This window comes from Equus quagga, chromosome 16, assembly GCF_021613505.1.
Source record: "Equus quagga isolate Etosha38 chromosome 16, UCLA_HA_Equagga_1.0, whole genome shotgun sequence".
Taxonomy (NCBI): domain Eukaryota; kingdom Metazoa; phylum Chordata; class Mammalia; order Perissodactyla; family Equidae; genus Equus; species Equus quagga.
The window spans coordinates 80,766,493-80,791,343 of NC_060282.1; the positions used below are offsets into that span (position 1 = coordinate 80,766,493).

General features: G+C 41.7%; 1 protein-coding gene across 2 annotated transcripts in view; it reads left to right on the forward strand.

Annotated features, from left to right (window-relative positions):
- ATP6V0D2 (ATPase H+ transporting V0 subunit d2) overlaps positions 1-24,851 on the forward strand; it is a 46,297-nt gene that overhangs the window by 16,524 nt on the left and 4,922 nt on the right. For both annotated transcript variants that reach the window (XM_046641561.1, XM_046641560.1), the window contains exons 3-5: positions 19,289-19,467; positions 20,849-20,928; positions 22,334-22,411. In XM_046641561.1, the coding sequence (XP_046497517.1) occupies positions 19,289-19,467; positions 20,849-20,928; positions 22,334-22,411 (337 nt within the window). The remainder of the gene's footprint in view (positions 1-19,288; positions 19,468-20,848; positions 20,929-22,333; positions 22,412-24,851) is intronic.

The following is a 24,851-nucleotide window of genomic DNA, read 5'->3' on the forward strand; positions in this document are numbered from 1 at the left end:
CAAAAAGGCAAGGGGAGAAATGGGACAGGGAGACTGGAGAAGTGTGTTCCAGCCAGATCACGGACAGTGTTCAATGGCGGGCTAAGGAAGTTGGGCTTTGTCACATCGGAGAGCATTTTTCAAGTGTGTGTGTGTTGTTGGTATCTGTAAGACTCTTGCTTAAAACTAAAAATCTTAAACAGAAACCGCAAATGTAAAAGAGACGAAAGAGAAGGGCAGGTCTGTTTGCAGGACTCTTCCCTCCCCGAAATGGTTGGGGTGAAGCAGAAAGTGCTCGGGCTTTGAACTGAGTCAGATCCGAGTTGATGCCTGACCCTAGATGGCTGCCTGGGGAGAGGCTTTGCGAGCAGCAATGTCTCCCGTGGAAGTGGCGTGGGTGACTATGCAGACAGGGAAGATTCCTGAGCGGAAGGACAAGATGGCCCTAGTTGTCTAGAAGTTGAAATGACAATCAAAGTACTAGACAGTATTTCCGGAATATTACTATAAGTCAGGGCTCTGCCAAGTGCTTTACAAGCATTGTCTCAGTTGGGTTGACCCTCCTGATGAGTCTTACTCAGTTTGGGTAAAAGGCTGAGAAAACTAAACCTTAGGTGCAGTATTTGTCCAGGCCACGGACCTAACAAGCGGGGGAATCAGGATTTGAAATAAATGTTAGCAACAGGCTTTGTAAAATTATTTTGTTTGGATTTTAAATGAGTTCAGAAAATCTGACCCATGATGATCACAGAGGCCATTCCAATTTCTTTTTTTTTTTTAGTGAGGAAGATTCCCCCTGAGCTAACATCTATTGCCAATCTTCCTCTTTTTGCTTGAGGAAGATTAGCCCTGAGCTAACATCTGTGCCAATCTTCCTCTATTTTGTATGTGGGATGCCACCACAGCATGGCTGACAAGTAGTGTAGGTCCACACCCAGGGTCCGAACCCTTGAACCTGGGCTGCCAAAGCAGAGTATGCGAACTTAACTACTACACCACAAGACCAGCCCTGGACAGTCCAATTTTAACTGAGTCAGAAAGCTGCCAAGTTGTGTACTTCTTGAGCTGACAAACACTTCTCACGTGATGGAAATTTGCCCCAAATATATTGGGAAATGCTCTAGCGCTAAGAATGACTCTGAGTCCTTTGGTCAAAGGTTCCTCTTATGTGATTATTCACGTTGTGTTGTTTCCTAATTATAGAATCTTAAACCTGGAAGGAGCCTTGGCATGAATTAAGCAAGTATCCTTATTTCACAACAAGCCACCATGTTGATCTAGTTAAAACATACTCTTTCTAAAAAATTTACTTAAAATTCCAAATATTACTAGTCATTAGCAATGTTTAAAAATTGTATATAGGAATACAGGTCTCCCTAAATCCCTGGGTAGAACGTTAATGCAAAATTGGAAGTGGAAAGGTCATGTTGGCGGCATTAGTGTTGTTCCGAGCATTACTAATGGGCATCTTTTAATTCATCTGCTCTCTCTCTCAGCTGTAAACTCTTTGAATTAGTTCTTTTAGTATTTCTATCTGCATTCAGTAGTACATAAAGGGTGCAGAATATTTGTTGAATCAATATAGAATCCTATATTTAGTAGCACCTTACACAGAGCTAGAAGAATACTTCCAGAGAACTCAGGATTTTATATTTCATATAGCACTTGAATATTAGTTATTTATTGCCCAATATGTTAGGGAGAGAAACCAGATGTCATGCCTGAAGAAACATTTCGTGTGACCAGGTTAGTGTTTAAAATAATTTTTTAAAATATATTTAGTCAAGACTTTGCATTCTCCAATTAGCCATAGTCTCCAACACTCCCTGTTGTCTTACAGTCTTAAGGTATTTAGTTTACTCATCAGACTCCTGAAGATATTTACTCTGACCTAGATGTTTTACGTACATCTCCACACAAGAACTCTGCAAACAAGGTGTTTGTGTCTCCATTTTTTAAATTAGAGATCCTGAGGACCAATGAATTAATGAATTTTCCGAAGTCACAATATTATTAAGAGATCTGGAAGGGATTTGATTCCAAGCCCATTAGTCTAGAAAGCTAATGATTTTGCACTGCCTGGGTAGTTTAATGAAAGGCAAGTAAATCGGAAACATCTGTGGGCCTTTAAAAAGTAAGTGTATACCTGCTCGCTACCCCAGGAGATTCTCATCTAGTTGGCCTTGGAGTGGGGCCCATCTCTCTTTTGGAAGCCACCAAGGATGTTCTGATGTGCACCTCTGATGAAAATGTCTTATCATTGTGCCTCGACTCTATGACCTGGAAGTCACTTTCACAATTATTCTCCTGAGCTTCTCTCCATAGTTATCTGCACAGACCGCATTACCTGGCTCTCAGGGACCAGAGAGCTCAACTGCGCCCAAACCTTGGTCTTCTGAATCTCAGTCCATCCTTTGTCCCACTGTGTCATGTGTGACTTGCCAGCCCGCCAGCATCCAGCTGCTCTCCACAGAGCCTGGAGATGTGTTACCATAACAAAATGTGTACATTTGCAGGAGAGGTGTCCCACCATTCTGACACCATTTTTCTCATTTCTCTTCTAGGACATTTTGCACAGTCAAGTGTCTAGCACCCACAAACTTCCATCAAAGGGGATTACTTCCTGTCCTATTAGGAAATGCCCAGGGCATCGTTATGGAAAGGATTAAGTCAACCCTAAGAGAGATGGTCTAAGTTTACGTTGGTATAATAAATACAATCTAAGCATTGCACATTTGTGATATAATTATTGTATATGTAAAACTTGTTTTGGGAGTCTGCAATGAATATTCTTAGATGCTTAATGGAAGGCAGATCTGGAGGTTTTGTGACTATAATTATACACAGTGGTGTGAAACAAAGGAACAAGTTGGATAGCATTTTAATGAAGGGACTGTTTAATATACGCCTGGGTTGTTTTATTTTTCTTCTTTCCTACTCAACACTTTCCAGCGGCATTTCGACTTCTTGTTTCTTTTGAAATTAGCTATCTTCTAAAAGTAATCTTTTGATATTCAAAATATCCCGTCTCAGGGGCTACAAATTTTCTGAACGTAGGATGACCAAGGAAATAGTCTTCAGTACTTACACAGTAATATGAACCGAGAATCGTAGAGTAAGGACCACACACAGAAGAAATCTTTAAAGATTCATAAAGCCTAATGGAAGTTTCTGACTCCCCAGTGATGTGTTATAAACCTTCTACGAGCTTCTCACCATGCAGTCCACTAGGGCGCTGCTCACCTGGGTTTACACTGAGGGTGCCTGTCTTTCAGAGCTGAAACCAGGGGAGTCCTCAGCAAACCGGACAAGCTAATCGCTCCATCACTTGTTAGTCAAAAAACAATAACATAATTCTGGGTCACTGAGAACTTACCATGCAATGGAGCAAGCCAATATATCCACAAATGGTAAAAAAAAAAAAAAAGAAGATAGAATTGAGCAACAGCTATTAACAGAGGCTTGAACATTCCATTGGAGGAGCCTGGAGTACTGATTTTAAAAGATTTTGCAGAGAAAGTAGAACTTGAACTAATATTTAAAATGGGCCTTAGGTTGAAAGAGTAACTTCTGCATTAACGAGGCATGAAGGGATCTTGTATTTGGAGATGACAGGTCATCTCAGATAAGGCTGGAGTCTAGACAAGAGCCAGCACATGGGCTGGGGTACGAGGGGAAAGAGCCTGGCCAGATTCTAAGTGTCTATAAGTAAGAGTCAGTCAAGGATGGCTTTGCAGGAAGGGTGCAACCGTTTGCAGCTCCTCACGTGCTGCAGACTGTACCCCTCGCTTAATGGTCACCACCTTGAAAGCGGGGGCCTGGCCTCCTACTGGAAAGCCACGTGGACGTGTAATACCTGGTTGCACACTTACATTACCTCTGCCTGTGTGGCCGAAGGCAATTTAACGTAGCATTAATTTCTCATCTAACCAACAGGAGAGCGCCTTTTCTTTGGGTTACTGTGTACATAGTGTTTGTTCAATAATTGGTAATTGCTATTATTGTGCTTATTTCCTGGGGCAGATTTAAAAATAAAGCGCCCAAGTCCTTGTAGCTAGTAAGTAGAGAAGCACAGATGTGACACCAGGTCACTCCAAATAGCATTCGCAAGGGGCCACTTTTTCTTTTTGCTTGTTTGTTTTTACTCTTCAGTTCTTACTTCCCTGCAAGGTGAGGGGACTGATCTGATGTGTGTTTAGGAAGATGATTCTGTTGGTATTGTGAAAGATGCATTGAAGGGATGGGGCTTGAAGCAGAGAAACCATAGAGGAAGCCAATTTAAAAGTTTAGACTGGATATTTCCACAGTAGAGATAGAAAGGAGGGTACAGTGGTTAGACACTTTTGGGAGGTAGAATTGACAGAATTTAGTTTCTTGATTTATCATGAGTATAGAGAAAACAGGCAATGATTCCTGGAAATTCTAAGTTAAGGAAAGAGAGAATCAAAAAATCACTCTGTAGATATAATTTCGAGTCTTAATTTTTCTGTATATACTATCAGCATTTTTCCCACGTCAAAATATTCTCTAACATCTTTGAGTGAATATATAGCCTTTCATCTGGTTGTGAACATTTTAGATGTGTTGAGTTTTGTCTTCCTTACCTCGAAGTCTGCACAGTGCTTAACTTGTTAAATTCTGATTTTAAGTATCAAATTCCCAGTAATATTATGAGAGTGACTATTTGACCCCACTGGGCATTTGTGATTCTGAATCTCTGACCACAAAAGTTCTTCTGAAATCATAAAGATTTCATTGTCTTACAGGAAAGGTTTTTTTTGGAGGGTGGGGGGGAAGATTAGCCCTGAGCTAACATCTGCTGCTAATACTCCTCTTTTTGCTGAGGAAGACTGGCCCTGAGCTAACATCTGTACCCATCTTCCTCTACTTTATATGTGGGATGCCTGCCACAGCATGGCTTGCCAAGTGGTGCCATGTCCGCACCTGGGATGCGAACCGGTGAACCCTGGGCCGCTGAAGCGGAACATGCCCACTTAACTGCTGAGACACCAGGCTGGCCCCTAAGAAAGGTTTTATATCCAGAGATTCCACATGAATAGTCAATGAGGGGCAAGTACAGGGCAAAAATGTCTCAACTGCAGTTGCTAACCAGTCCGTCCGAATTGAAAACTCTCAAGCACTTTGTGAATTGAAAAACACAGGTGCTATTCTGCAGAAGCAATGTGTGGTCTAGCTGTAACTGAATAACATTCACTTAATTAGCATACATTTATTACTCGAGACTCCATGCGTGAAGGCCTGTGTTAGATTCTAACAGTAGACATGAACTTAATGCAGGCTTTGTTCTCTAAGCCAGTGGAGAGTTACTCATGGTGCAGATTCCAAGACCACACCTCTAAAAATTATGTTCTGGCAGGTCCTGGAATGTGGTCTATGAATCTGCACTTTTAAGAAGGTATCCAGGTGACCCTGAAGCAGGTGGGAAATTCTTAAAACCAGCAAGCAGGCTGAGGCCTGCGTCTACAATACCCCAGTTGTGGGACCTTGAGAAAAATTCCTTAGTCACCCAAAGCCTTGGTTTCCTCATCTAGAACAATAATAATAATATGCAATATAGAATCGTGAGTTTAATTTGAAAACAGGGCCAGGCACGTATTTTGCGAGGCCCAGTGCGAATGAAAATACAGGGTCCTTGTTAAAAAATGTAGTAATTTCAAGAGAGCAACAGCAGAGACCTAAACCAAGCATGGGGCCCAGTGCAAGTGAGGTAGTCCCCCCCTTATCCACAGTTTTTCTTTCCACAGTTTGTTACTGGTGGTCAACAGCAGTCCGAAAATATTAAACAGAAAATTCCAGAAATAAACAATTCGTAAGTTTTAAAGCGCACGTTGTTCTGAGTAGCATGATGAAATCTTGCGCCGCCGTCCTGCTCCCTCCTGCTCAGACCTGCCCAGGTCATGACTCATCCCTTTGTCCGGCATATGCTTTGTCCCGTAAATGCTACTGTTGGTTAGTCACTTGGTAGCCGTCTTGGTTATCAGATCGACTGTTGCAGTGTCACAGTGCTTGTGTTCAAGTCACCCTTACTGCATTTAGGAATGGCCTCAAGGCCAACTCTATCGTTAGTTATTTTGTTGTTAGTCTCTTACTGTGCCTCATTTATAAATTAGACTTTATCATAAGTACGTATGCATAGGAAAAAACATAGTATATATGGGATTTGGTACTGTCCCTGGGAGTCTTGGAACGTATCCTCTGCAGATCGGGGGGACTACTGCATACAGACTGCACGCCCCTGAAACTGGCTGGTTGAAAACATGTATCCATATACAGCATATAATTATATCCGCACGTACACATAACATGTGATCTAAAAAGGTAGCTAACTTTATTTGTGCATCAGGACATGTGATTCACCCGGGAAAGTGAGAGACGGTTTTATCCAGGAGGTGACGCCCAAGGTGACCCCTGAAAGATGGGACCATGTTCGTACATGGGCGTGGCTGGAGGAGGCACCTCCAGCAGAGAGGGCAGAAACAAGGGGACTGCTGTTGGGCTGCTGATGACACATGACATGAGCAAAGTTAGTGTCCAAGGGTTAAGGATGTTAAGGCAATGGATGTGAAAGAATTTAGGATGCCACCCCACAACAGTTCTCTCGGAGTGGGGTACAATGGGTTCTTTCCTTTGCTCTCCCTCAACCAGCCGCCAGGGGGCACAGCTGATCCCAGTAACCTGCTTTCCAAGTGTTGCTCCCATCCCTGGGCTGTTTGATGAAAGAGATTCGAGGCTGTCCCATAACCTGGAGAGAACGAAACGCACCCTGGTACTGATCCACTGCCCTAGTTTTATCTGACTTTATCTTGTTTACTTTTTAATTGGAAAGAAGCACATGTGTGTTAAAAAAAAAAAGGGGGGGGAGTTATTGAAATTTATTTAGTGTTCATTACAAGCCAGCACTTTTATAAAACCGTTTTACATGTAAATTCATTAAATATTCACAACAACCCTATGAGGTGGCCTTTTTTAGAAATAAGGAAACAGAGATAAAGACTATACTTCAGTACCCATTTCCCACAGCCCAGAGGTAACCACTCATAAGTTTGACATATATCTTTCCAAATTTTTTGTGGAAAAAATTATGCATCCATATGCAAATATTTCAATGCAAACAAACAAACATAAATACACATATATAAAACTCTACGTACATAGTTGGCTTTTCTGTTTTTTACAACAGTGAGATCATATTATATGTATTAAATGCGATTTCTTTTTTTATGTAATCTATTAAGAATTTTCTCCATAAGTACATACAGATCTATCTTATTTAAAGCATATATTCTATTCCCGTGTCTTGGGGGTACCATAATTTATTTATAACTCATTCATCTAGGTTGTTTCATTTCTTTGCTATTTCCAGCAACACTGCTACAAACATCATGGTACCTGTGTCTTGGCTTTCTTATGCCGGAATTTCTTTAGGATGGGTTTTCAGAAGTGAAATTGCTTTGCCAACGGATGTGCAGGTTTCCAGATTTGGACAGACATCAACATAGTGCTCTCTCACGCTCCAGCAATGGGTGGAAGTCTTGTTTCTCTCCGATCCTCTCAGTGATGTTTTCTTTCTTGTCAGAAGAAAAAGATTCTCCAAAACCTGTTGTGACTGGTGTTTTGAGTATAATAAAGATGAGATCTGCTCGCCGTTGTTCTCCCACGTGGAGAACAGGCTGTGATGGACACTCAGCATGTTTAACGCATCCAACTGGCAAGAAGAGTCACTCTGCTGTGTCTTCCACAAGTTACTGTGACGCTCACATGTGTGGCTAGAGAAGGGTGACATGGGAACCATCTCTCTAATACTATAATTCTCCTCAATGGAAAAGGTATAGAAAGAAGCAAGGACTAGACAGCTGTGAATCCTAGAAAAGTGCTCAGGGCGAGATAGCAGGTAGTTTCTATACATCCTCACTTCTATACACCCAGGGGATACCAGAGTCAACATCCTTGTATGATAGAGAAAAATTGATTGACTGATTGAAAAAATGATCGTCATGTCCTTATTCTGTGCAAGTAGGGTTCACGCCTCTTAGAGGCCACCAAAAATGTACTGAACAAAAACCTTGTCTTTTTTTTTTTCTGTGCTAAGGAAGATGGACCCTAAGCTAACATCTGTTGCCAATCTTCCTCTTTTTTCTTTTTCTCCCCAAAGTGCCTGTATATAGTTGTATATCCTAGTTGTAAGTCATTCTAGTTGTATGTGGGATGCCACCACAGCATGGCTTGATGAATGGTGCATAGGTCCTTGCCCAGGATGCACACTGGCGAACCCCAGGCCGCCTAAGCAGAGCACGCAAACTTAACCAGTCGGCCATGGGGAGTCCCAAGGCCCTGTCTTTAAGGATATTATAACTAATGAAGACAGGTAAGAATTATCTGTAAGTAACGATACTTGAAGTGAACTTGTAAAATGACTCACCCACACAGCTGAATGGTGGGAGAATTCGTACCGGGATCCTGGTCTTACCTCGTTAGACACACAGTGAATATTTGTGAATGGAGCAGCTCAGTCTTCTTCACATTCATCATTGCTGCTGTCAGGGTATGTTGAAAATTTCACCCCAGGATAAACATAAATACAGAAATTTAGAGAGAGAAAAAAGATATTGCTTCTAGCTGAAGATATTTTTAAAACTTAGTGAAAAGTATAGTGTTTGATTATGGCCTTAAAGGAGAGAAAGATTTCAACTTTCAGCAATTGGTGGGGAAGAGACGCTTTTCTATCCAGAGAAGATGAGGCACAAAGACACCGATGTAGAGAAGGACAAACACGGGTGAGGAATTTTTGATCCAAACAGTTGGGTTAGACCAAGATTGTAGAGAATCCACTAGAGAAAAGAGTTTTCTAAAGATTCCAGAACTACCACGGGTTTGGGAAATGCATAATGATCAGCATTCTTGTTCTAAAATGTGCTGTTCTAGGCAATGCTGACTTCTGAGTAATTTGTCAGGATTTTATTTTACTAGAAGGAAAAATAAGTATGACAGCAAAATTAATTGCTTTTTAAAATTATTTCAATTTTCACTTCCTCTATTTAAAAAAAGGGAAACTTCAGGGAAGTAAGAAATTTTACCAAAAATGTCAAATTTCAAAAGGGAGCAAAATGTTTATGGGGACATTCTAAATCTCAACAATCTATTTAGCAAACCAGACTAAATGGCAGGGCTGCCCGATGCGAGCGTATCGGGATGGCACTGGATTGAGTAAATCGGGGGTATAACAGAAATGTTTACCAATGTAATCAGGGAAAACATTCATTTGAAAATTAACACATTGGGAAGTACTTCCAACATGGCCCTTATTTTCCATGTCCCAATAAATAACTGTTGGGCCTGTTAAATGTGGATCAGCACTCTTCACTGAGCAATTTCACTGAGGAATGAAATAACTTAAAGTTCACCAGTATATTTCACACACTCTCAATCCTGTCCGTGAGCAATTAGTCCTGATGGTGCATCTTGTGTCCCTGTATCATCTGGACGTACAAGTGTGACCTATCAAACGTGTCACAGTTCTGGTCACCTCAAACGGAGCTGTTGTCGCTGAGAACACGATGTCGTGTTGCAGATGAAAGGATGCTAACTCAGCCTCTTTGCTAGAAAGGGATCTGTGGCCATCAAGGCCTGATACAGGATGTGGCTCCTGTGATGAAGCCAGATCTTAGTGACAGTGCTTTTCGATAAGGAATCTGTTGTAATCATCGGGTTCACCAAGTTATTTACCATCCACTCATGCCCAAGGGGAGCAGTTCAGACTGAATTTTGAAGAGCCTGCAGCTAGCGAGGGGGTTCAGGCCCTTTTATATATAAGAGCAGTTATTGTTTATGACAACCAGTTCACAAGCATCATTGCGAGATTAGATTACATTCCCAAAGAGATAACATTAAACTTTTTGAATTGCAGACATCTTAAAGGAAACATCATATGAAATAATGACAACACAAGGATAGTTCTAGAGTTCCCAGAGGCAGGATAGGATGGTACCAGGTTTTATAAACTAGGTTTAAACCAGACTTGAGAGCTAATATCCCAACAGGTAACACACTCTATGGTCTTCTGGGTGTTCCAGTTGGTTCCAGTCATCCAAATGACTACCACTCAGCTTCTTGTCTCCACACCACACTCGGATTGATAACCCCTTATCTTCTAAGAGTAATAAGTAAGTTTAGAAGGGATTCTATTATCTAGAACTAAGTGTACAACGACAGAGATGTATAAATCTCAGGCTTAATAAAAGAATAGAAACATTGCAAATTTTTTGCATTAAAGATTATGTGGCTTCTAATTTTCTGCCCCCATTCCTCCAAAGTCCAGTTTATAGGAAAACATTTTCCTCTAAGAATGTGTGACCCTCCTTCCTTATCGAAGGCACTCTACCAGAGCAATCATATGTGTTACTAATTCTGATGCCAACCATTCAAAGCTGAATTAAGTATTTCCGTTTTAAGACTAAGGAAATGGAGCTCTTTTAAACTGGTTTTTAAGTGACGGAGCTGGGTTGAGAATTAGGCTTATCTGTTTCAAAGCCTGGGCTCCTTCTACTACGACAACTTATGATTTACAGCTTGTTTTCATGTGTGTGATTTGATTTAATTTGCATAGTGACATGTGAAGACAGTGATAGTCTACCCTGACCCGCCCCTTGATGCCAGGCTTCTTGAGAAGGATAGTCTATGGTCCTCTGTTTTCTCAGCTGTTTACTCAATCCACATCAGTCTTGTTTCCGACTCCGTCATGCCATCAAAACCACTCTAGCTGCTCAGTCCAATGGATGGTCTGTCAGCCCTCTCATAACTCACGGTGGTATTCACAGTTGCTGATGTCCTTGTCCCTCGCACTCTGTGATGACACTTTCTCTTTGCTCTCCTTTTACCGTTCTGGCCCTTCTTCAGGCTCCCTTGTAATGTCTCCTTCTGCCCCTGAGGTTTTTGGGAGTCTGTCCTATTGTCTCTTTAAAATACGTCCTTTCTTGTCAATAATTTTATAGAAACCCACAGCTGGAGAAGCAATCAGAAACTACCTGGAAAAAAGGCCTTGTATACAACGATGAGAAATTTGTGTTTTATTCTAAAGGCAGAAGGAAGCCATTGACAGTTTTAGGAATGAGAGTAGTGATGCTGCTGATGAAAGTAGAGATTATAGAAGAAGAAGAAAGATTAGGGGCATGTGAGTTTGGAGATAAGTTGATTGAGGCAATTATGAGAAAATCAGGCAGCCATATCCACAAAAAGGAAGTAAGAGAATGTAGATCTGAGGCTGGAGAGAGAGGTTTTGACTGGAGCAGAAGATTTTCAGGTAATCTGCTTCTGCATGGTAGAAGAAAGTGTGGCCATGGATGAGGTCTTTGAAATCGAACCTCCTGAGTAAGAACATTAAAATGGAACCCTTGGTTAGTATGTGTGTGTAGGTATATTTCTTTGCTGTCAGCTTAGAGTGCCTAAAAGAAAAAACACCCTTGTAACAAGCCCACCTATTGCTGAGATCTTGGTTTCTAATATTATTCTTCCATCAAAGGAACCAACATTCCCTGCAGAAATAGCTGATTCTAGGAATGGGGCAGGAAATATACAAGATGAGCTTGAACTAGCTTGTAGTGTCAGAAAATAAGGAACTGAAAAAAAAAGAAAACCCACAATGACAAGGGTATGTTAAAGGAACACACGCAGGACCCAACTCCCATTGGCCAAAGCTGGAAGAATTTGAGCAACAAAATAAGGGAAGTTGTATTGAATTATCACCCCAAGTTTAAAGTAAATATCCATGAGTCCATACTGGTATAAATAAGTGATTGAATAACTTAACAAATGAGGGAGAAGAGACGAATCTTCCTTGCATAATAATTTGTGTAGATACTCAGTCTTCAAGGAGGGCAACCATAAATCCCCACTTCTTAAGCATAGACTGCACGTAGTGGCTTCCTTCCAAAGAGAACAACATGGAAAGAGGGGCAGTAATTTTACAGTGGAGAAGTTGGACAAACACTACCTCAGCCAGGTGACCAGGGTCAGCATCAACAGTCCTGAATTATGCTAATAATATGTACCTTTGATATGTCGTGATGAAAATGGCTCCTCCTGCTTTTGTTTGGTTTGTGGAGATGCAAAAGTAGTCTGCAGGGGCATTGGGGGGTGGGGGTACAGTGGGCACAGGACTCTTCTCCAAGGCCCTAGACTGAGCACCTTCCAGTTCTTGTCTCTGCATCCTTTAGGATTAAGATCCCCCCAATTCCCTTCTCTCCTCCACGCCTGGGACTGATCATGCACGGCAGCAATGAGTCCCAAAAAGAGAGGAGCAGAGGGGAGGGGCTGAAAAAGTATTCAAAGAAATAATGACTGAAAGCTTTCCAATTTGGCCAATGACACAAACCTGCCGATTCAAGAAGCTAAGTGAACACAAAATAAGAAAAACTCAATGAAATCCAAGCCAAGACACATCATAATCAAAATTCTGAATGACAAGACAAAAGAGTCTTGAAAACTGTGGGAGAGAAATGACACCTTTGGGGAAAAAGCAATTTGACCGGTAGTAAGTTTCTCATCAGAAACCATAGAGTTCAGAAGGAAGTGGCATAACGTTTTTGAAGGGCTGAAAGAAAAGGAATGTCAACCCAGCATCCCACATACAGCGAAAATATCCTTCAGGAGCCAAAGGGAACTCAAAACATTCTCAGATCAATGGAAACTAAGAATTTGTCGTCCTAGACCTACCCCGTAAGAATGGCTAAACAAAGTTCTTGAAGCAGAAAGGAAATGATAAAAGAAGAAATCTTGAAACAACAGGAAAGAGCAACAAAAAAAGGAAAAATATGGGTAAATACAGCAGACTTTCTTCTCTTGAGTTTTCTCAATTATATTTGACAGTCGAAGCAAAAATTACTATGTTGTCTGATGTGGTCCTCAATGTATGCAGAGGAAATATTTAAGATAATTAAATTTTAAATAGGGAAGGCGAAGGGCCTTAAAAGGAGCTAAGGTTTATACGCTTCACTGAAACTGGTACAGTCACCCTGGAAAATAGTTCAGCAGTTTCTTGAAAAACTAAACATACCCTCACCATACAGGTCAGCATTTGCGCTTCTAGGCACTTATCTCAGAGAACTTAAAACTTCCTTCCACAAAAAAACTGACACACAAGTGTCCATAGCAGTTTTTGTTTATAGCATTAAAAACTAGGGGGGGATTCAAATGTCTTTCAACTGGTGAATGGGTGAACAAGCTGTGGAAGATACGTGCCATGTGAAAATACTCATCAAGGAAAAGGACGAGTTACTTACATGTAGCAACTTGAGTGTGTCATATGTATCTCAAGAGCATTAAGCTGAATTAGAATAACCAATTGTAAAATGTCACATAATATACGATTCCAGTTACATGTTATTCACAAAATGGCAAAGTTACGGAACAGATAGTATTTGCCAGGGGTTAGGGGTGGTGGGTGGAAGGGGTGGGTGTGACCATCAGGGGTAGCACATTGCAGACCTTCAGATGATACAGTTCTGTATCTTAATTGTGGTGGTAGTTACACAAATCTACACACGGGATAAACTAACACAGAAGTACACACACACACTACCAATGTCAGTCTTCTGGTTTTAATATTGTGCTGTACTATGAAAATGTGACCCCTGCTGGAAACTGGATGAAGGGTACACAGGACCCTTGTATCATTGTTGAAACTTTTTGTGAATCTATCATTATTCCAAGATGAAAAGCTTTAAAAAATTTATACTGTGTTGTTGTGCCCTCATGATAATAATAGTAATAATAATTCACATAAAGTTTCCTTTAATATCTGAAGCCTATGATCACAGGAAATGAAAACAAATCTATATTCAATTATATATATATACTGAGTTATAGAGAGGCCTAAAAGGCTTTCAACATAGGGGTATAAATGTTACATTAGGGCAAATTTTTGTCAGAGAATTGGAATGGAAATAAGATTCCCCGCCCCCCCCCAAAAAAGAAAACCAAGGCATAGCATGATTTCCTTCTGTTTATGTATTTGAAAATGAATAGAGGTGGTGTCTTAGAGAGCCCAGGCTGCCATAACGAAGTACCATAGACTGGGTGACAAACAACAGGAATTTGTTTCTCACGGTTCTGGAGGCTGAGAAGTCCAAGGCCCCATCTCCAAATACCATCACATTGAGGGTCAGCACTTCAGCATGAATTTAGAGGGAGCAGAATTCGGTCCATAGCAAGTGGATATTCAGATACTTCACTGGATAATTCAATTTGAGTGATTTCGCAGTTCCATTTTGAATATTGACTTCACAGCATAGCAGAAATTATATACTTCACAGTATTTAAACTTATGATGAAAAAGTTTACCTATCAACTCAAAATATATGAGGAGTGCATAGTTTAACAATTATTTTACAGAGGTCTGGGTAATAGTCTGCACACTTGCTGCCTTACCCCACTGGGGAGATCCCTTCCCCCAAAAGTCACTGTAGTTAATTGCCCGACTCCTCGCCTTACAGCCCATCCTTGTGTCTGCTCCTGAACCAGCCCAAACTTGACACTTTTCCTGGGAATTTCCCAACTTTGTGGTTGCTTTATCTTGTGTACTTTCTGACCTGTGACTTCTTTTGCTCTAATCCATCAATAAGATTCTATTTGTTTTAGATCTTCTAGAAATTTATTAAAATCTCTGGTCCCCTGGTGTCCCCTCGGTCATGAATGTCTTCTTTTTCATATACCTTGAATACCAAGATGGTTTGGGGAGAGCCAAATAATGCCAGTATAAGCACAGTCCAAGCTCTGGTGACAAGGCTGAAAGGACGGTGAATCGTCCTGTTTTGCCTGTGCCCGCCATCTTGGTAGCTGAGTCTTCTCAAAGGACCTGACATCTGTCTTCTGAATTAGTTTGAGCTTCACCAAACTGCATTCTTAGAAGACGTTTCTCTTTTTCTGTCTCGTGCAAGAGTGCTTAGCGAATGACAGTCATTTCTCAGCTATTGCTAATGACACTTAAGTACTTAAAATTTTTATCCAAGGAAAATGGACAGAGTTAGAATTCCTTTAACTCACCAAATTATGGCTCTAGGTTGCTTGACCATTTAACAACTGTTCTGTCAGCCCAGAATTTGATAGTTGTTATACAGGAAATATATTTTAGGTTCTGTCTAGATCCTTAAAGAAGTTTGGGAGCAAAAGGAGAAAGAACAGCTCTAAGACCCAAAGGAAATGTTAAAATATCATCTGGCTTGAGCTGTTTTATCTGAACCTAACAAGGAGCCAGAGTTTTCGCTTTGAGGTCCCCACTCTGCCTCTCTCCAGTTATGTGACCTGGGACATAGTATGCACACATCTGAGTCTATTTTCTTTTGTATAAAGTGGTAATAATAAGGATTCTACAGCACTGAATTTTTGTGCATGAGAACACACATATAAGGTTTGGCACAGAGTAAAAACCTCAAAAAGAGGTGGCGTTTTAAAAAATTATTATTTTTACAACCTAAAATTTTTGAAATTGAGTTGTTATTTACTCCATCACATTTTCAGGTGGATTCATGATTTTCACAGATGCCAGTATCAGAGTTATAGAACAAAACATTTAGAAGGGACTAAAAATGAGGATGTTTGTCCAGGCCACAAGTAGAAGGAAAGTTAACCTGACTGAAGGGGCATTCATCCTGGCTCTGTCACTACTTCGGAGCACAATTATTTAAAAAGTGAGGAATTTGAACTAGAGGAATACCCAGGTGCCTTTAAGTTCAAAAATTGCTCAAGCAACATCAGCAAAGATTCATTCCTAACACCATACGCATGGCCCTGGAGATCTGTGAGGATTACAGTCTGGAGAAAGTGAACTGTCTTCTGGGCATATTGTCCCCCTGCCACCCCAAACAGCCAACTATTATTATATACCTGGTGCATATGTGTGACGGGGTGAGGGAGGGGGCAGAAAAGAGAGACACCCCACTCCTTGCTCCCAGCCATGGGCTAAGCCCTGGGTTCTCACTTCCTTTCCTGAACAACATTATGAGAACTGGTATCCTCGTCCTACCTTAGAAACAAGGCCACTGAATAAGGAGTTGAAACAGAATAGAATCCAATCTCTGTAGCCCCTACTTTGTGCAATATAGGCCTACCCTCTCCACAGGCATAGGCTTGGGTGTCCCATGGGGGCGAAATCCTCACTTGCAGCATTGACATTGGTCGCCCATCAACACTGTCTAATAGTCCTCTGCAAATTGGGGATGTTGGCAGCTCATACGCTTTTAGGTTACAGGGGAGCTGTGGGGAACAATTAAATGTCTGGAGCCTGCTAAGGATTATTAAGTGCTGGCAATTCCCCTCTCAGGTAATAGCTTTTGAGCCATAAAGGGACAGTTAAATAAGCACTTCCATTTTAATATCATTTTCAAGAGATAAAAAGGATTCTAAAATTCCATTATGTCTAAATTTGGTATCGCTCTTTGGGAGGTGAAGAAACTTTATAGACATGTGCTTTTCATAAAGGGATAATTTCCTGCTTCAAAACTTCTTCAGATAGAATTTTTATTGGGGCGAATTGGAGAAGCTCCACAATGAGGGCGAGTCTCCTCTCCAGCTGGAAATGCGTTCTTGCACAGGAAGTCAGTAAGCACGCGGCCAGACTCAAGTGACAGTGCTTTCTAAGCAGCTAAGTTAATTTTTATCCAGTGAAAGGTGTTATTTCTCAAGCCTGGATTGTGACTGTGGTTGAGTCTCATCACTGGCAAACCTAAAGGGCCTGGATTCGTCAACGGGCTGTCCCTCTGCTCTTCTGATCTGCAACCTCACCCTCTCAGCTGCCTCTTTGTCCCTCAGCACTTAAAGATGTTCACTTCACTCCCATCTTAAAAAAATAAATACTGGGGCTGGCCCTGTGACCTAGTGGTTAAGTTTGGTTTGCTCTGCTTTGACAGACTGGGTTCAGTTCCCAGGAGTGGAGCTGCACCACCGTCAGAGGCCGTGCTGTGGTGGTGACCCACATATAAAACAGAGGAAGACTGGCACAGATGTCAGCTCAGGATGAATCTTCCTCAGCAAAATACGTACATACACACATGTGTGCATACACACATAAATGCATGCATGCATATGTAAATACATACATGCATGAATGCATACATACGTAAACGCATGCTCGTATACATAAATACATACATGCATGCATGCTTACTAAAGCTGAAAGACAAAAGCCCCCTCAGCAGCTGGGTGTCCTTATAGTTATCTTCCTTTATGCTCCTTATGCTTATCCTCCTTATAGTTATCCCCTTCTTTGAAGGTCAACTTGTAGTTTGAACCTTTTTTTTGAACCTCTTTACTTCCTATTCATTTTAAACACATAGTAATCAGGTTTCTGCCTTCTTCTCCCCTTTCCCTTCCACAAACTCCACCTAAAGTGCTTTCACTCTGTTCTCAGACGACTTCTCAGCTGCTGCTTCCTGCAGACACTTACTTCATATCTGCCTTGACTTCCCCATGCCCCTTGACACTCTGACCACGCCTTCCGAGAACGCTCCAGAACCTGGTAGGATTCTCTCCCTTGGTTTTCCTCCTGCCGTCCTGTTCTTCCTGCTCAGGTTCCATCAAGGCTCTTAAATCTCGGGGTTTCCCAGCGTTCTCAGAACAGAACTCTCTACTTACACTCTAGGATGTGACTTCCTTCAGTCATTCCCAAGACTTCTGCTTCCACCTTTAAACCACCCCTTCCCCGCCTCCCAATGCCTCTGGTCCACGCTGTCTTCAGGACTCAGCTTTCTGGGGCCTACTTGGCATCTCCTGTTGGATATCGCCGAGGCATGTTAAACTCACTGTCTCCAAAACATCAGGTCCCACTGCACCTGCTCTACCTCCAACGCTCTCATCTCCATAAAAGGCTCCACGATCTAAGGTCAAACCTAGAAACCTATGTGTCATCCTTGACAACTAAACTCTTAATGAGGCTTAAGAGAAAGATTCTGGAAGAACATGGTCTGAATTTGATTCTCCACTCTCTCACTCGTTAGCTGTGTCATCACGGGCAAGATTTTTACCTCTCTGGGCCTCTGCTTCCTCATTTATAAAATGGAGATGATGATATTACTGTTAATCACCACAGTGTTGTTATTATGATTAAATACGATAACTTTTGTAAGGCACCTCACTATAGAAGTGTTTGTTTGCCTGTTCTCCTGTTTCAATCCATAGATCGTAATACCCCTTCTGCTTAAAGGCATTCGGTATCTTCCATCGCCCTCAACTTCCACATCCCCGTCTCGTCTTTCACGGCCCTGCAGGCCCAGCCTCGGCCCCACCGCCCTGGCTCAGCCCCAGGCTGAAGAACGTCTCGTGCTCTCGTCTCTGGGGCTTTCACAAGCTCTTCCTTCTGCCTTGAAGACTCTTTCCCCCAGTTCTCAGCCCTTTTGCCAGGACAGCCCCTCCTCATTCTGCAAGTTTCAGCTTGAAGGTCCCTCCCTGGGAAGCCAGCCCCGGGTCCCCACACCAGCCTGTAATTTCCTTTGCAGCATGTGTGCTTCATTGCAATTTATTGTAAAGGATTCCCTGCCCAGTTCCTCCCTTGAACTGTATTCTCTGTGAAGGAGGGGACTGTGTCTTTTACTTCCCAACCTCATTACTTGGAATATCCTGGGTGCTGAGCGCACGCGTGAACAAGCACACACACCCAGCATATCCTGGATGGAGCTTACATTGAGGAAAGAAACCACATAAAATATGAACCCATGGACTCCGGGAGTTCTGGAGGGAGAAGGGCTAGAAAGTTCTCTATCTATCTGGTCTTGTAGGAGGAAAAGAATACAGAATGTTTTAATGTTTTAATAAATAAAATATTTAGTATTTTAATATTAAAGTTAATAAATATTTTATTTTTAAATATTTTAAACTTTGATTCCCAGTGATGGGCTTCATTGCAGATTGAAATAGTCAGTTTTTAAGGTAGAATGAAACATTCTAAGTCGGTGCTTCTCAATTTTTTAAGCCCATCGTCCATTATGGGAAACCGAACAATTTCACACCCTCACCCCCACCCCACCCCATTTGACAGTTACAATGTAGGAGTCAGCCTCTGCATATTCCCAACAATCATTGGTTATTCTAACACTGAACATAGTTTTTCAAACTATGATACATCCAGAGAGTCAGGAATTTTACCCCCCACCCCCACATCTCTCAAACACCAGAATTTAAAACAGAAGGAGACTCATGCGTTTCTTTAATGAAGGAGCGTGACCCCGAACGCATTTTTGTCTGTGGGGTTCTTCCTGTTCTTGGACTCTGGTTTTCCTAACGAGTGAGTCTTCTTCCAAACCAGGTGCAGTTACATGATAGACAACGTGATTCTCCTGATGAATGGGGCACTGCAGAAAAAATCCGTGAAAGAAATTCTGGTGAAGTGCCATCCGCTGGGCCGTTTCACAGAGATGGAAGCCGTCAACATTGCAGAGACCCCCTCCGATCTCTTCAATGCCGTTCTGATCGAAACGCCATTAGGTATGAACGCATAAGTAATCGTATAGCTGCCTCTGTGTGTGTTATCACAGTAATTAGAACATGTCCATTCAGTTCACGATTTTCTCCATGAAGACAGTGTCGTGCTGCACAGATTCCTAGACATGGAAGGGACTTAAGGAGTCATCTAGTCCAGCACCCTCATTTGTCAGATCAAGACAAATGAAGTAACTGCCCTGGGTCACATATGAACCGTCTGTAGCCAAGAAGGAGCTGGGGCTCATCTCTCAACCTCCAAACCCTTGTCTTTGTACCAGGTCATAGCAAATAGATGATAGAACTTGCAATTTCTCAAAAAATTAATTTTCTAGCTTGATTTTATATGACTAGTTCCTTGTCCTTTCCTTTTAAACTTCTGTCTAAATAAGGCTACAGATAGGAAGCATTTTGTCTGGGGAAGTTGAGGAATGCCATTTTTCTGAGATGCTCAGGAGTGTCTGTCAAATGACCTGGAGCAATGATGAAATGAATGCTAATTTCATTACAATTTGGCACTGACGATAGTTCTAGCATTCAAAATGCTAATGAGGTAGTTTTATATGCATTATTGTCAGGAAACCTGGATAGTAGCAATTCACCGTTGATCATTTGTCAAAATAGTTGCCGCTTAAAACAAATTTTAAAAAGAAAACATTTTTTTGTGTCATCGTTAAGTGTCCGATGCTAAGGGAGTACAGCATGGTGGGAAGAGGGCGAGTCTGGAAGCAGATATCCATGAGCACGAAGCCAGGCTCTGCCTGGTCCTGACAGGCTGACTTGGAGCAATTCAGTTCACCTCAGCATCTTTGTTTTAAAAATAATAGCATCTTGGGGCCGGCCCAGTGGTGCAGTGGTTAAGTTCGCACGCTCACAAGTTTGGATCCCCGGTGCAGACCTAGCACTGGTCATCAAGCCATGCTGTGGTGGCGTCCCACATAAAATAGAGGAAGATTGGCAACAGATGTCAGCTGAGGGCCAATCTTCCTCACAATAAAAATAAAAATTAAAAAAACACTATCTTACTATAATGGAGTTGTGGAAACTAAATACGACACCGTTTTAATACAGCTCAATGCTTGGCACATAGTAGGTTGCAAATGATAAATGTTACCATTAGATAAAGGAGAGGGACTTCAAATTCAGCCATAAAGTGAATAGTTCCAAGATGTTATTGTGAGGATTGAATAAGCTGAAGTAGACCCTGTGTTTGGTGTAGGGCTCACACTCCTGTTGTCATCGTTACTGTTGGCCTTCTTGAGTCTGGATGGCCACCCCACGGGGTCCTCGTCTGGGGCGAGCAGAGGAGGTGCATTCAGGAGGCATTCTCTACAGCTGATCATCACACTTTTGATTTATTTATTTGTATGGTAATTTCTGCTTTCAGCTCCTTTCTTTCAAGACTGTATGTCTGAAAATATTCTCGATGAACTGAATATTGAGTTACTGCGCAATAAACTATACAAGGTAACTGTTTCCCCAAATATTATGGCTTTCTTTATTACATAATACGTCATAGCCAGAGTTCTTTATTAAACGTTACTGTGCCCGCTGGCCAACTCCTACAATTCTGAAGCTGCGCATACTTGGAATACAACTCCTACAGCCCTGGGCTGTCTTCTAGGTAAATACATGTGTGTCAGCGTCCCCCAGCCAGCAAGATTCTTGAGGGGAGGTAACTCACCTCCTTCTTCTCTGTATCCCTAGCTCCTTGCAAGGTGCCTGGAACATAAAAGGTGTCGCCTGGATGGATGGGTGGTGGGTGGATGGATAGATGAGTGAAGTGAACCCTATCAATCTATCCGCCAGCATACGTAGTGACCCTTCTGTTACGCAGTGTCCATCTCTGCCCTCAACCCTATTAAGAGTCCCTGGACTTCACAGCTGACCTGTCCACACACTTTTAATCTGTTGTCACTGTGCAGCCTTCCAAGATGACCAACTTGTGGACACTATGTCATAGGTACCACTTCATATAATCTGGCCAACTCTCTGTCTGGATTATGCAGTCACCATTTGAGTGGCTCTATGTGATATGGGCCGAGCAAAGTCAGTCCATTTTCACTCATATAACCATAGCATCTTTGGACAATCTCACAGAGTAACTGAATGAATATCTACCGCCACGCCATCTATATAGACTGCTATGCTGAAACATATGGTCCTCTTAAAAGCTTTGCATCACAGGCAATTTTCCTTTTTACAAAGAGACTTATAGGCTTAGAGGAGGCATCTGTGAGAGGTAGCTAACAGAAGGCACTGTTGTAAGCCATTTGCAGGTATTAACTCAGTAGAGCACCCAGCAAACCTACGTGCTCTCCCCATTCCTCAGATGAGAACACTAACGCATGGAGAGGTAAGATTTACTTGGCGGAAGTCAGTTAGCTAGTAAGTAAGAGAGTTGGGATTCAAACACAGGCAGTCTGACTCCACAGCCCAGACTCTGCCTCTCTCATGTGTCCTCGATGTTCAGAGCCATCCCAGACGGGTCCCCTGAGCACTAAGAGAGACTGAATGTCAGCACAGGACCAAATGTAGACTTATTGTTCAGCTCACGACAGAGTTTGGCACTCTTCTTAGAACAGCAAGAATTAACCATGGGAAATAATCCAAGAACCACGCAAAAAAGTGCTTATTAAGAAATTATAAGGTATGATAAGTACAATTCTGTTCTTTTATGGAGTTCTTTTTTTAGGCTGAGCAACATGCTTCAATGTGAAACTTTGTATCAAATTTATTATAAAATATCTCCTATGGGAGAAGTAATTCAATTTCCATTAAAGCCTTTAATAAGCCATGAAAAGCTGATCTAGAAATTTCCAAAAGGAAAATATACTCATTGTATTGTTTGGTGATCTTTCTTCTTTTTAAGTCTTACCTCGAGGCATTCTATAAGTTCTGTAAGAATCATGGTGATGTCACTGCAGAAATTATGTGTCCCATTCTTGAGGTAAGAAAGAATCTTTGAATTTTTTTATGCCAAATAATGTGTTTACACACTTTTCATTTATATAATCCTACTTAGATTTCTTTATCTTAGAAGCTCCTTTATCGAACAAGAAAATAAGCCATATATTTTATTATATGTATCATTTAATGTCTTCAGTTAAGAGCGGTATTTTCTGTGTTTTCTGCATAGAAGAGCTATTTTGGAATGAGGAAAGAATAACACTTATAAAGTTTGGTCGTGATCGATTCTGATGCAGTGTGAAGACGGTAGATCATAGTAAGTTATCAATGTAGGACACTGGGCAACTGCTGGACCACTGGTATTCTTAGAATGATCACTCAACTTCCCTCCAGTGAGGGAAGGAACCTGGGGCAGCTGGGAGCCCCCACAACTTCGCACCGAAGTCCACAGTGGGCATTGTTTTCTATATAAGTCCTGAAATAAAGGCCGCCCCAAGCACCCCCTGAGCGTGCCAGCTCTGGGAAGACCCTTACAGTTGTGACATTCGTAGCTGGTGGGCTCACTTAATCGTGTGTCAGATGCCACCGTTGGTTTCTAACTCTAACTGACGTTACACTCTTTCTAGCTCCTCTTCATCTGCATGGATTTCATCTGTGCTCAGAGGTCCTTTGCTTGTAAATGTTGATCTGCGATCTCCACATGAGAGGTTCAGGCCAGAGATCAAAGGATCTGAGGGCGTGCTTTGCACTGCGTGGTTTTGTTTTTGTTTTGGAGGAAGACTGGCCCTGAGCTCACATCCATGCCCATCTTCCTCCACTTTATGTGGGACGCCTGCGACAGCATGGCTTGCCCAGCGGTGCCATGTCCACACCTAGGATCTGAACTGGCGAACCCCAGGCTGCCGAGAAGTGGAACGTGCGCACTTAACCGCTGCGCCACCAGCCTGGCCCCCTGCACTGTGTTTTATATAGACAGATCTTTCTTGCTGGCTTCCTAGTCCAGTTGAATTTTTCAAGGAAATACCATTCTGGGCTCAGAAAAGCCCTTGCTTTGGCCTGTGAAATGAAGTTTTATCTAAAGACTGTCTTTAATCATTAGTTTATCTATTAAACTTCACTGGTGGGTAGATGTTTAAACAGTTCAATGACTTCTAATTTCAAGAAAAGCCTGATAAGAACTATAATTTGGGCAAAAAAGGGGGGAAAAACAACCTGATTCCCTTCATCTGCATATATTTTAACCGAAAGCTTTGAAACTGTATATGATAAAATTAGTTCCCCTCAAAACAGCTAATCACTAAAATGTTACAGTTAAAGATACTTTGTTGTCCCCTCTTGAAACTCTTAGAGCCAAAGCAATACTTGAAATAAAAAGTTAACCCATGGAGAAGTCCAAAAACTATTTTTTGTCCTTATCAATATTAAACAGAAAGTGGGCATCGATAAATAAATAACTTTTTTTCATGGTGTCATTAGTGTCAGAAATTGAGCTGGTCTCTGTCAGACGTGGTGATCACATAACAGAAGTTACCTAGGGACCCTACGAAGCTCTCTCCCCTTTGTTTTCATAAAGTTAACTGCTAGCCACAGTACCAGAAGCCACATTAGCTATGGCTCAAAAGTATAGTTTCTACATGGCGTGATTCCTGTGCTTTATGTCCACAAAATATGTGAAATAAGAGTTATGTTAAAACATGTAACCTTACAAAAGATATGCAAGGGCACTATTAATGGCTAGCATTTATTATTGCCAGAGACCATCCTAAGTGCTTTATGTACATGAATTCCCTTGGACTTCAAAAACAGCACAATGAGCTAGGTAGTTTAGTACCTATTTTTCAGAAGGGGCAAGTGAGGCACAGAGAAGGCTAGTAACTTGCCTGATGTCACACAGCTAGTACATGGTAGTTGCAGAATTTGAACCCAGGCAGCCTGGCTCCAGTTCCAATATGTTTATCCACTACGTTCTATTACGTCTACATTAAATTCACCATTCACAGTTCTTGTATAAAAGTAAGTGCTAATTCATAAGCAAGATCGTACTGCATGGGCTATGAAAATCAGAAACACGTAAGAATTATGTCTTTGATAGATAAGGAGAAGAGATCAGTGGTTACCAGAGGGGAAGGGGGTGGGAGGCAGGGGGAAAGGGGCACATATATATGGTGACGGATGGAAACTAGACTTTAGGTGGTGAATACGATGCAGTCTATACAGAAGCTGAAATATCGTGATGTACACCTGAAATTCACACAACGTTATAAACCAATGTGACCTCAATAAAATAATTTTAAAAAAAAGAATTATGTCTTTGTAATCCTGGGTGAGGTAAAAAGGACAGTATAGTGTTAAAAGAATTCTTGTCCCGAGAGGTTTTGACCTGGAGAGTTGCGGCACGGAGGACATGCAGACAGGCAAAGGGGAGAAGCGTTAACAAAGACTGGAAGTTAGAAAGCGCGAGGAGTGTTCAGATGACCCAT